This window comes from Nipponia nippon, unplaced genomic scaffold (assembly GCF_047370975.1).
Source record: "Nipponia nippon isolate SJK-2023a ecotype South Korea unplaced genomic scaffold, ASM4737097v1 scaffold_3, whole genome shotgun sequence".
Lineage (NCBI taxonomy): Eukaryota > Metazoa > Chordata > Aves > Pelecaniformes > Threskiornithidae > Nipponia > Nipponia nippon.
This window is the reverse complement of record NW_028262347.1, coordinates 93,498,434-93,511,905: the sequence shown is the minus strand read 5'-3', so window position 1 is coordinate 93,511,905 and position 13,472 is coordinate 93,498,434. Positions and strand designations below refer to the sequence as shown.

The 13,472-nt window shown below is 39.5% G+C and overlaps 1 protein-coding gene across 1 annotated transcript in view; it reads right to left on the bottom strand.

Annotated features, from left to right (window-relative positions):
- ANK3 (ankyrin 3) overlaps positions 1–13,472 on the bottom strand; it is a 382,696-nt gene that overhangs the window by 147,066 nt on the left and 222,158 nt on the right. The window contains exons 3-5 of the mRNA XM_087766877.1: positions 3,852–3,953; positions 3,281–3,379; positions 2,802–2,900 (exon numbers count right to left, since the gene is read on the bottom strand). Coding sequence (XP_087623003.1) covers positions 2,802–2,900; positions 3,281–3,379; positions 3,852–3,953 — 300 coding nt within the window. The remainder of the gene's footprint in view (positions 1–2,801; positions 2,901–3,280; positions 3,380–3,851; positions 3,954–13,472) is intronic.

Here is a 13,472-nt window from a genome sequence, read left to right as displayed (position 1 = left end):
TCAGTAAAGCATCAATACAAGCATAAAGCAGGCACTGAGGTCCTACCGGAGCCAAAGCCTAAAGTTAGCAATGTGGTAAGGCACTCTCCAGAACCAAGGCCTGACGGTTTAGTTACTGTACAGTTAGAATTCTGCTTAATGAAAAACAAAGAAGCTAGAAAGCTCTTGCTAAGGTACCTAATATGTCACATTACAGGTTATTATAGTGAACAGCAGAGTCTGGCATTTTTCCCTATCAGTTCATGGAATACTCAATATCTATTTACTAACTCAGTTGGAAACAAAGATTAATTTTTTTAGTTTCAAACATTTGCATTTAGAAAGGAAGCAGGAAACACTTCCTAATTATTAGTTTCAGAAAATAATTAATAGGCAAAAATTCTCAGAACCAAGTATTATTAGCATTTGGAGGCAGAGCAGAACCTTTTCTCCTATGTTAAATTATTGTAGGGTATTCAACATCTTTCCTCCCAGACTTTCCTTTTTCTTCTCTCTTTAAAAAGGGGCTGAAATTGCCAGAGATCCACAAGCCTAAGGAAAGCATTTTGTCTTCAGTAGCAATAACCCCTTACAAGAGGTACAAAATTCAGACTCAGTAAATTTCACCCTTTTTTTTTTTTTTTTTTTTTTTTTTTTTTTTTTTTTAAGGAAAGGAAGATTTGGTTAAAGAAGGTCTTACATCCCTAACACTGGCACTGTCAGCAGGGTAGAGTTGTTACCTTCAAGGGAAGAGGAGATAAAGCCAAACTCACAGAAAACACAGTCAGCATCAAAAAGAAAAACAAAACAAACATTTGGGTGATCTCTGTGGGTATGCCAAATTCAGCAGAACTTTATTCTAAACATTAGGAAGGCTCAAGTGATGCTTGGTACCACGGACAAAGCTGATCTAGGGGCAGTTTGGTAACAGGGAGCTCCAGGGACCTCCCAAAAAGACTAATCCCAACTAGGGTATCTCACTGCCAGGTATTCATGTGGAATGGCCAATATACATGTCTCTCAAGCAAAGACATCAAAGGCATCCATAATGGGGGAGGCGGAGAAATAAATCTTTAATTCTCATATGTTAACAAAATAAGGGTAGCATGTGGCAAAACCTTAGGGTGCATGGGCAATGCAGTTATATAAAATGTTTACAATCTCAGATTATTTTTAGTTTCAGGAATGAATAGACAAGTTCTCAAACACAAGCAGAAAAGATCCTTTCAAAGCCATCTCAATTTCTGTAACAGGAAAACCACTGGAAATATTTCTGCTTTGTCTTACTTCTTTACAGTTGTGGAAGATTTTACTTAAAACTACTTTTTGTTGTTGTTGTTCTCTTTAAATTTAAATTATATGGTGCCTGAAACCAAATATTGCTGTATCTAGCTAGTATGAAAGTGTAAGAAAGGAGAACCAAGTAGCTTATTTTCTTTGTCCAGGTGAAGGAAACAGGAAATATAGATCACAAATAACTAACATTCTTGAAATAGATTCTATTAAGCATTTTGTTCATATTATTTGAGAGACCGTTAAAAAAACATGTTTCTTTAAAATGTACATTTTTAAATTTCCCTTTTTAACAAACATTTTCTATCATGCCCACATCTTTATAATACAGCAGAATGGCAATACTGGGCCAGATGAGAAGACCACCTCTTAATCTGATCCCCTTTCTCCGACACTGCCTGCCAGCCAGCTTCTGAACAGGGAGAACAGGAGTGGGGCAGGCATGCTGAGACACCTCCTATGGCACAGCCACCAGCCTTTCAACAGTCTGTGGTTTATGCATTTTTTGAGCCAGAGTTTTTCTCTGTTTCATTTTGCTGCTTTGCTTTTAACACCAGCACTGTTTTCCGTTATTTCAAATTTTCTATAATTGACCTAAATAGTCATTCAAAGGACTTGACCGAACTTAAAAGCTATGCATAGGCTTGTAGTACCTCCTTGTATGAGGAAAAGGGATGAGCTCGATTAAGCCTGAGACATTGAATTATGTGAAACAGGATCCCTTTCATTTGAACAAGTTCTCTCCCACTCTCCTGTTCTATCAGTATCTCTTCTGACTCTAACAATTAGCAGCTCATAGGACACTGGAGGGCAGATCTAAGGCTGAAGGGTAAATGCTTTGCTGTGCTGCCTGTTACACAACCACTTCCAGTATCCTGCAGACACCCCTGGATGTGCCTCCACTTTCTTGATCTCCAGGGATATGTGCCTGTGTGGCTTCTGGACGGTTTAAAACAGAGATGTTATTTCTATGCTTTCTCTGTTGGTGAATGAGGTGGGCAACTCAGAGTTAATCCCAACTGATGGTTGACATCCAGTGTGGGAAAAGACCTGAACACAACCTGGGATTTCACTGCACTGTCACACCTATGGGGGAAGACAAGACTTGATATGTCCATGATGCCTCTTTGTACACTCTGACCACCTGATGAGGGGTAGAGCAGAAGGGGGAGAGCTGGAAGCATTTAAAGTTTTAATTGTATGTTGAATTACAAGGTGGGAATGAACTCAGCACTACACTCACTAAAATGCCTGCTTCAGTAATAAAATGGCAGCTGTGTGTTTAAACTTTATCCTTGCACCTGTTGTTGGTTACCTACATGTGTGGAACAGCCAAAAAAGAATGGGGTTTTTTGTGTTAGCAGGATTACATTCATCTTACTGACTCTATCAAACCCTATTTTCAAGAGCCAGCATTAAAACAATGAGATCTACCAAATATACTTACTAACATTATGGTTTATAAGGGGAGAATTATTTTAATGCCAGCAAAGTTTTTTATAATACCAAACAGAGAAATATTACTTTACCTGAGACTGTGCGTTGACATTGGCCCGATTTGTAACCAACACTTTGACGACTTCTGCTTGTCCAGCAAGGGATGCTATGTGCAATGCTGTGTTTCCTTTCTGAAATGAGAGTGATATTTGAAAAGAGTCCAAAACTTGAGCTTGAATACATGACATAGTATCAAGTACATGCTCCACTTAAAAATATAGTATTTCTTGCAATAAAATACTCTTACTGAATGCTTCTAATGGATAAGTTATTCTAGAAGACATGGACAGAAACCAAGACAGGAATCTACAATTTGTTCAGTATATCTCATCCCTAGTAACATGTGACATTTACTATAATCTAAAAGGTTTCTGTTAAACAATTATTGAGACCACTCCACCAGCGGAATATAGGCAATTACTGCTGCAGTAATGTCTGTAATCAGTTGGCCGACACCTTGTGCCTATGCCATTGGTGTGAACAAAAGAACAATTAGATAGGCCTGACTAACCTTTGTTGCTGCATCCACACTGGCACCTCGCTGTATCAGTTCAGAGACAACTTCTACGTGCCCTTCTTTGGAAGCGAGATGGAGAGCATTCAACCCATTCTGATTAAAAAAAAGAAGGAAAAAAAAAGAAAAGCAATGGAAAAGATTGACAAAGGTTTTCCAGCATAGCAAACAATCTATCAGGAGACAAATTATTATATTCCAGTGAGAGGACTGCTTCCAAAAACTATTCTTATGTAAACTTTACCAGAACTAGATTAAAAGGAAAGAGTATGAATTAGGTCAGGATATACTAGCACTGAGGTCTCAAGTTCTGTGTGCTGTCCCATGATCTGGTGTAATACAAATGGAACGAAAGATAACATTAAATAGCACAACATTCTCCAAGTGGGATTGAAATGATATCTTAATAAGGGGTAAAAATAAAAGTTTTAATTAGATAAAATATGTAAACATGGCTCATCAAAAAACACATAAGTTATCATTGGCATGAAGCGCAGGTATAAAGACAGATTTGAGAAATAGTGAGAAAGGTATTTATCCAGCAAATTTGATCAAAATATTCTTCAACCTGATTTGAAATGTTGATGTCCACTCCACTTTTTAAGTAGTCAAGAGCTTTTTCCAAGTTGCCAGCTCGAGCAGCTCTCAGGTAACTTGCATTTGTGTCAGACTACAAGAAAAAAGGAAAAATGCCATTAAAAATTACAGCACAGTGTAAAAATATATTCCCTTGGCAAAGAAGTTACTAATGATACAATATATCGTACATACATTTAACTAGACAGGAAAGGATCCCAAACTGCCTTAACAAATAGGGATCAAATCCTGCCTTCCTTGGTTATGCAAACTCCCTCTGGTGTAAATAGGCTGTTTGCCTGACTAGGCAGCACGATTTGACTTCATATATAAACGTGAATTATGCAGCACTGTCTAACATGCAAGGCTAGTAGCCAGGGACACATCTGGTACACAGCACGGAAGACAAGGCGAGGCTCAGGATAGGACTCCATGGAAACAACTCCGCTCTTTCCAAAAGCGCCACACCACCTTTAATGTCCATGTTGAACAGACTGGACCAGTACTGCGAGATCTCACGTGACAGATTTGAAAAAAATCCAAAATACTCAACGTTGAAGGACTGGACTACCTGAATGAAAAAACATGGTTCTACAAATTAGAAGCATTTTAAAATCTAATGTCTGATTACATTTTATTTTATTTTCTCCATCCTCCCTCATTTTATGGCACATTTTATTTACAATATCTGTCCACATTCAGTGAAGTAGCCAGAAATCCGTACGTACAGTGCCATTATCTAAACTGCAGGGTTTTTTTTTCAGATCTTGCTTTAAAAATAGCTGTGCAAATTTGCTTTATGATGACTTCAGCTTGAATGTAAGGATGGTAGAAAAGATGGTTAAGTCATGAAAGAGATCACTGAAAGTAATTCCCATCCCTGGAGAGTTTTAACAACAAGTTATGCAAATATCCACCAAGGACAGTTTAGATAATGCTGATCCTGCCTTGGAGCAAGTGGAATGAACTGCGTTCGCTTTCAAGAGGTACAAATCATCGTGTAATCTTTGATTTTATCTATGCCACGGCTTCCCCTGGCATCTTGGGCAGTCAACACATTTTTTTGTGCTCTCTTCTCCATTAGTATAACAGGAACTATCTTTTTTTTCTTTTCCCTCAGTACTATTTCATCACAGGCTTACATCACTACAACTTTAAGTGCTTTATGATCCTTTGAGGTTCTAAAAGAGTGCAACAATTACCTTTAGAAAAAAATTAAAGGCAGTAACTGCTGAGAGAAATATAAAACACCCTGGCACCAAAGCTCAGTTACTTATCCAGTGCTGATACAATTTTTCTTTTTTTCATTCCCCATTTTCTGCATTTCCTATAGACTTTTCTGCTCTCCTGTCAATGCAGCCGCTGCAATCTGGATGGTCTGTGCAAACATTGCTTCAAGCCCATCTGAAGTCACCTTCAGGTGCAGGATGAAGCAATCTTGGGCATAATGACAGCAAAATGGTAAGTGGGTATGAAGCCTGCTTTCTCCGTTGTACCAGTACAAGTTACAAGACTATTTTACTGGTAGTTTCAATACAACAAGCTCTCCTTTCCAAGGAGAGGACGATTACTTATGGACTCTTCATTTTCTCCTGAGTTTTGCACACATGGCATTCCACTTTGCGATGGTAAGTTACCAGTTTACAACCTTCCCTGCTCTTAATCGTTATTTTCCAAGCACGCCACACTGATCATTACAAATCAACTTCTGCAATGTACTTCCAACAAAACGACCCCCAAATATCAATGGTTAATTAGGCTCTATCAAAAACAAGGTGCTGCCACAAACTACATGGTCAGAACTGTAAAGACTGTAGGGAAGAACAGCTGCCTTGAGAGGTGCGGCAAAACACTTTCATTTGGAAGATCATCTGAACTGTGCAATGCAGATTAGTACAGGAGACAGGTCATTTTCTCAGTGCTTAGCAACAGCAGCCACTGGGGTAAAAAACAGGTCAGCATTTTATCAGCATTACCAAAGGTATGAGGGAGGACTTAATAGACCGAGAGCCCTTTTTGTCACAGTGTAATGGCATGTCTGTTTGGCACAGTCAGCAGGTGGATGATAATTAACATCAGCTGTTTACAGCTGCTTCTGGGTGGGGAAGGGATGCACCAGAGAAGCTTGCGATGGAAAATCAGTTCCCGCCAGTCGCATTAATGCACGCCAGACAAGAAACACTGCTGATACTCAGAAACATTTAAACCTTTCTATTTGCTCAAACAAAATGGGGGCGGGGGGAGCAGAAGGAGTGATAAATAGCTGATATTCACATTAATAGCTAACTGCTGTTTCACTGTAGAGGGAGAGCAATACCTATGTCTTTTAAGGACTTCTCTTAGAAGCACTTGCTCACTAACAGGAGGAAGGACAAAGGTCACACTTCCAGCCTGGGGATGTATAAAAATCTTTCAAATCAAGCCAGCTCAGGTGCTGCTAAGTGATGCAGAAATCCATTCCTGAAATCCCTCAAGCAAACAGCATGCCCTCCTTTGCCAGTCACCACTCAAAACTCACTCCTTTTGCTCAAATTGTCCAGAAACATCACTGACACCAGCAGCCAGGTTGCCACCCGAGCAGCTGGGCTGGTGGGGTGCTGGGCGCAGTGCCCCGCTCACCCGTCAGCCTAGACTCTGGCCGTTCAGACAGGGACAGGCTCCCAGCATGAGGGGCACTGTACAGAAAAAGCAGCACCGACACACGCGGGCACTGCAATGACAACTAGGAAGCACCCAGAGAAGCTGACATTTAACAGCACGCCAGGGATAACACAAACTCTCCCACACCTCAGCTGATCTGAGTTGGCACTTCCAGTTTCCACCTTACTGGTTTCCAGTTACTTGAATATGATGTGAGCTAGCGTGTGAAACTGCATGAGCTGCCTTAGCAGCCAGGGTGTAACACATCCCTGTGCACTGAGAAAGGGGAAACCCTTTTTCTTCTGACCTTGGCTAAAGCTCCCAAGCCCTCAGACTGGGTTAACTCACCTCAGGTTGTTTAACTCACCCTTTCTGGGACACCATGCACAGAAATTTTGAGATTTGCACAGAGGGATAACAGACTCAGGTTGTACAATTGTGCAAAAAGTTCAAAAGGGCTTCTGGGATCCTCTCCCTCTGTTACAGTCTCTGCCATAAGCAGAAACAAGCAGTAATATTAGAGAGAAAGGAGACCCAATATCTTTGGAAACCAAAAGCAATTCCAGCCTCTCTAAAAGTAGCATTGCCAGCTTCCACTTTCACTATAACTAAGGCATTACTTCAGACCTGCTCAGATAGAGAATAGTCTTACAAGCTTTTTCTACTTTGCAAAATGCCTTGAATACCCAATTTTTATAAAAGCTAAGCACAGGGGTCAGTAAAAATTGATCAAAAACATCAAACCAACACTTTCACATTTCTGAACCTAAAATTTTCTCAACTCTACATTTCTATTTTAAGCCTAAATTCTATATTTTTTTTTTAATTCCACAATAGAGTAGAAAAACATCATTTCCGATTGGCACTATTTTGTTTAAAACAAAGCCTCTTGGAGTCCCTGATAGAGCCTGTAATTGCCTCTGTACTGCACAGACAGGAGCAGCACCAGAGCCTAGGCTCAAATCACTGAAGGATTTAAAAGATCAAACAAGCGTAACAATAATGTTAATAATTACTTATCTGGATTGCCATCATGCCTGGGACCCCATGTCACAGACCGATCAAGGACCTGTTATATTAAATGCATTTAAAAACACAGTAAGGGAAAAAAGGATTTCAGGTTTCCAACCATCGCTCAGGACACCAGCGCAGGTAAGTGCTCCCTCTGTGGGTCACTGCTCTCGATATACCCACTTCCACCTTCCACGCTGGCTGGCGCCCGAAAGACGAACGCCACACAGACAGCATGTCTACAGGACATTCCCTTAACAGACCTAATAAAAATTTTCTCCAATCCTAATTACTTAAATCTCAATATTCCTGAGAGAGGCATTCTGTATGCTAGCAATCCATTCAGATCCCTTTCTTTTCTTTTTTTTTTTTTTTTTTTTTAAATCAATCACAACATGAAATGAAGATGAAAATCGGCTTTTGATTCTCCACTGTCTTGACAAATATCAAGAGAAAAACAGGCATGGGACATACATCAAAGCACCTCGAATCTTAGATGTTCTTGCAGTCAGCCACAAAGATTGCAGCCCTTCCTGTGCATTTGCATGGGATTCCTGTTGTCAGGCTGTGTCCCCAAAGCCTTTCCCTGCTGTGCTCCCTGGGCATGCTACCTTTTCAATCTTTTTCAATCTTTATATCCAGACTCAAATTAAAAATCAAGATTCTTACAAGTGTTTTAATTCTTGGAGAGACAGACCTCAGATCCTGTGCACAGCATTTAGTTCTGGAATGGCTATTCAGACAATACTTCATAAACAGTAGATTTATGAGAGTACCAGTACTGATGCATGTATAATATCAAGCTTTTTCTTCACAGATGGCATGACTTCTCCCCCCCCCCGCCCCCCGTTGCTTTCTTGCAAGAAAAAGGGAATATTTATAGTTTTGAGAAATGCGTAAATGCAGATGATTGGCTAATGAATGCAGTTTTTATGCAATGTGTATTTCTTTAAAATTTGTGTATTCCCCTTTAATGTACTATGCTGTAAAAATTCAATTCTCTAATGTAAAGCAGGCTGATGAGCTTGCAAACTGCAGGCTGCCTGCAGTCCAAAACAGGTTTTCCAGTCTGGAGCTCATTTCCACAGCCTTCATCCCAGAGACATCTCTGGAAAGGGCTGAGGCTGGACAAGCCATGCTGGTAGCAGTACACCGTTTCCCAGCCTTCTTTACCCTGATTCCTCTAGCCCTGCCACACGATGGATGGCAGAACCTGTGATGTGCAGGGGTAAGACCTGAGAACCATTTCCCCGTTTTGAGGAAAAGCTATGTGAGTTAAAAACATTTCTATTACAGGAAAGACTAACTGCCCTAAGTCAGTTGGATATTATCTTAAGCCTCCATTTTAAAAGAAAAAATGCTGATGCTGACTCATGCTAGCAAATACATATTCACTATCTTTTTCTCCAAGTACTCCCATTGAAGTAAGAGACTATTTAGCATGAGTAAAGACAAAAACTATTAGGAAATTTGCACTGAATGTCAACCCAGGGTCTGGCCTGGCTTTTCCATGGGACTAGAGAGGATCCTGTCAGAAAACAGAGAATATGTATTGTTTAGTGAACCCTCAAAAGTGCAAAGCCATTATTTTCAACGTGCACAGGCCCCCTCCCATACTGATGGTATTTTTATTATGCTCATCTCTCTTTCCTTTGTGTTCTGCTTACAGTGGCTTCTTTTTCAGATTAAAAATCCAGTCTTTTTTTCACATTGGGAACAGGGTTTTGTTTTTCACTCCATCTTTAACAGTAGCTGTTGTGAAGGGAAACCCCCAGCAGGTTCCCATTGTGCCGGAGCAGGATGCATTCTGGCTTGAGTCCCAACAAAAAGATGCTAACCATGCCTAACATTTGTTGTGGGGGGAGGCAATGACCTCGTTTTAAGGGATGAACTTATGGTACTTCCATTTGGAAATGTGCTCAACAAAACCAGTCTTGCAGCAGGATGGGATGATCTGAGGAAACAGATGATAACACTTTTGCTTATTTTGATAAGGGTGGGCTTACTGCAAGTGATGGCTTTTTTTTTTTTTTTTTTTTTTTTTTTGCAGTAAGGGTCAACTCCAATGGGTACTAAGCACTGCACTGGCAATTGGAGGTCCTTGGCATTTCTTAGATTTTGCTCCCATGTTAATTTAGAATTTTCCCCCGAGCAAATATGTTACACTCACTTGGTAAGGGATGAAATTTTATTTCAAATAAACTATACTGGCCAGGTAACAGCAATGTCTGAAATAAACCAGCCATATCATTTTCTTGGGAGCCTCTTCATCCATCCTCCAAGTGGCTGTATCCTTTGTATGTCCCTACTACCTCATAACTAAATCTGTATTAAGAAAATTCATTTGTATCTTCTTTATTAGAAAGGGGGCTGGCTGGACCAGATGAGAACATGATCTTCTTTGTGCAAACAACTACGGCTGTACTCATGCTTTACATACCATACTACCATACGTGTTTTCTTCTGATAAGAATGTGACAGCCTGGGGCCAACTGCTATCTGCAGTTCTGCTGTTAATTATCTTTCAGAGAGACACTTTCAGGATCACAGCCCTAAACACAACCACAGGGCAACAGGAAAAGCTCCATTCCTACTGCCTGACAATTCAAAGGAAACATCTTTCAGCTAGGGAAGGCCAGCTAGTTTGAATATGATTGCAGAATGAGAAATGATTTAATTATTGGTCGAAAACCAAACAACTCCCTCTAATTGTTTGCCCTATCATGCAATTTAATCATCAACTTTGATCATATTATTATATTGTGCATGATAAAATAGCCAAAAATATGATTTTTGGAATGTCCCCATAACTAGACCTATTCCAACTAGGTAACTACGATGTTTTTCACAAGTTAAAAACTACACTGGTTTCAGGCTGCATGAAACCCCTCTTCTTGGTCACACTAGTAGAGACTAAAACACCTCATATTTCTGTAAAAATTGCATATGAATCTGTAATCAACTGTATTTGCAACAACTGAGGCTCTATCCCTGTACAGTTGTCAATCTTAACATGCTTGTAGAGAAAATAAAATATTTCCTGAAAATCACACATTTAAGCAGTTCAACACAGAGTGGGAAACGCATTTTAAATTCAGCTCCTTCTTTCTAGAAATCCTTGACTAAACCAGGAAAATATCCAAGCAAACAAATAAGCCTCTTTTCTTGCTAGACCACAAGACAAGGTAAGTCTCTAATGTGCAGGTTTAGTGTATACAATTTTCAAGATCACTTTCACCACTCTACCTGTTAGAGTCCATCTTGGCAAAACGATGAATCTGTGCTCACTGTTACCACTGAGAATGAACCACCTGTATTGGAGTAGAAGATGGTTGAAAAGGACCCAGAACCTGAAATGTTAAGGCTGGTACATACAAGAACATTTCACAGCTTCCAGTACAAGAGGTGTTCATCACTGCTTTTAACAGCATCAAGAAGTCTAGAGTGAATTGTTTGCTTGCAATGACAAACATCTTCTGTGAAGCTATGATGCAGCTTTCTTACTGTATAAGTTGCTTAGACTTTAGGCATGAAGTCTTCTTCAGGAGACTATAAATCTAGTCAATCCTGTGACTTACAATACAACTAATTCAGCCCTGGGTGTTTTTAAATGCCTCAATGACTGCTTCCTAAGAAAGTTCAAGCACAAGATAGAAATGAAAGTGGCTGTTATTCTTTTGATTTTCTACAAAGAGCAAAGGGTGTTGTGATTTCCAAGGCACAAAAGACACATACAGAGCCAGATGGGAAACCCTTGCCTAATGTCCACATGTAACATGTATAACATGTTGAACATAATATCTAAGTTGAAAACGCCACTAAAGCTGTCATCTCCATATTGTTAACTTGTCACCACAGATTTCAACAATTACAGAATGATTTAGCTGCAATTCTAACAAAATTAACATCTGACAACCCCACAGAAAACACCTGAACTGAGATCAAACCCCTCCCACAGAGACAATGTTCAGACAGGAGGCAAGGGCCTACACAACTTCCAATACTCTTTGCCAGTTTGCACAGATGAGGTTTTGAGATTCTGAAACACAAGTTTGATGTGTCAGCTTCACCTAAAGAATTTATGAAAACAATTATTAGTATGAATGTGTTAAATTAGTAACACCAAAAGCAAGATCCTAATTTTCCAGGATTACAAAGTCAATATACATCTGCATGACACACACAATCTTTCTAAGTAGGCATGAACAACAAATCACAAGAATTATTTTCTTTTAACAGGAAAATAAGAACCCTTTAATACTGACTTTTCAGCTATCAGATTGCCCTGTATGAAAAGACAAACTTGAATGACAAAGTAAATTGGGACACACTCTGTTCAAGATCCTAAAACCAGTAAAATCACTGGTTTCACCAGTGAATCACTGTACTTCATTAAAAGTGCACAATCAGGCAAAGAACCAGGCCCTTTGTGACCAACTCACATGTATAATCAATCAAAAGGATCCGATACAGTTGAAGGCAAAAGATTTGAGCATCTAAAATTCAAGATTCATTCTCCTGGCTGACAGCCTCAACTTCTAGAAGTTTATTTCAAACTCTGGGAAGAAACTCCTGAGCCTGTAATGACTCATCTCTCTCTAAAGTTTTCCTATCATACCCTTACAAGTGAAAAATAAATCACTGGCTTTCATAACTGCTACCACAGTCACAAAGAGCTAGAGAAGGGCTGGATGTGCTTCGAGGGTTTCTTCTTATGTTTATATTCACCTTAAGATAATAACTCTCTTATATGCCAAGCTAGATGAGATGCCATTGATCTCCTCCCTGCTATTTTTCTCTCAGAAACGGACTACCCAATGCGCATGGAGATAATTTCAGCACATCTCAGGCTCAAATATAAAGCCATTTCCATGTCAAAGTCACATTCTTCAGATCACTGCATGAATTATGTCAGTTGGTCCACCTCCTGTTCTCTGTGTGCATCTGATTTTAGAATGAGGATCCAGAAAGGAGAGGAAAAAAAATTCAGCAATCCTCTTCAAAACATATTTAAAGTATATTTATTTGTCTATAATTTCAGATGGGGAAAAAAATTACTATAAACCTAAATCAGATAATATTGCTGATTTTAGAGAGAGAGATTTTATTCATTCAAAACGAGCTCACTACAAAAATATTATGCAAATATGCTTCAATCAGATGTGGTGAAGTGGAAGTTACTGGTAATAAAGTGGAGCAAACTGCATGACAGTGGAAGCCTAATGCACATAAATATTCCCTAAAAATACTGTAGTAAACAAGCTATAGGAACTATAGACAAGCTACATAACCTCTTCTGTAGCTAGACAACCTATTAAGAGCTTTCAGCACAGTGAGGTCAGAAGTTTACTGCTCTCTTTCTGCCTTTTCACTTTATGCCTGCTTTTGGATGCACCTCTCATTCAAAATGAAAATAATTCTGCTTTGGAAGTGTGAACATCATTAAATTGAAAGATTGAGGTAAACCAGTCAAGCCATTTCTGAGGCGGCAAAAATATACACAGGAACACACCAATTTACAATGCAAGTATTGCAAATCTCACACGTAATTAAAGTTTACACTTTTGAAAGTTTAAGAGGCATTTGAATGGCTAGTTTTAAAGCCATCTACTACAGTTTAAATTTTTTGACACATTGTTCAGGACTCTTACAGGAATTACAAACCTTTATCAGTTCATAAGTGTCAAAGTATAGGTTTGCTAGCAGGGATTATGACCTCTATCAGAAGCAAAGAACCTCTTCCAATTTACACACCTGAATACCTTGTTGAAGAGAGTCTCTGTCTGGAAAAGCCCATGCAGCTCACTTGGCACATACAGAATCTGAAGGGTCAGTGGAAATTAGCTGAAGAGCTTCCAGGTAGTAAGAGGACTCCTGGGGCAAGATTTGCAACACAGCCATAAACGTGGTAACAGTCAGTTCTGCAGAGCTGGTTAGAGGCATCACATGAGCTTTGTCATAA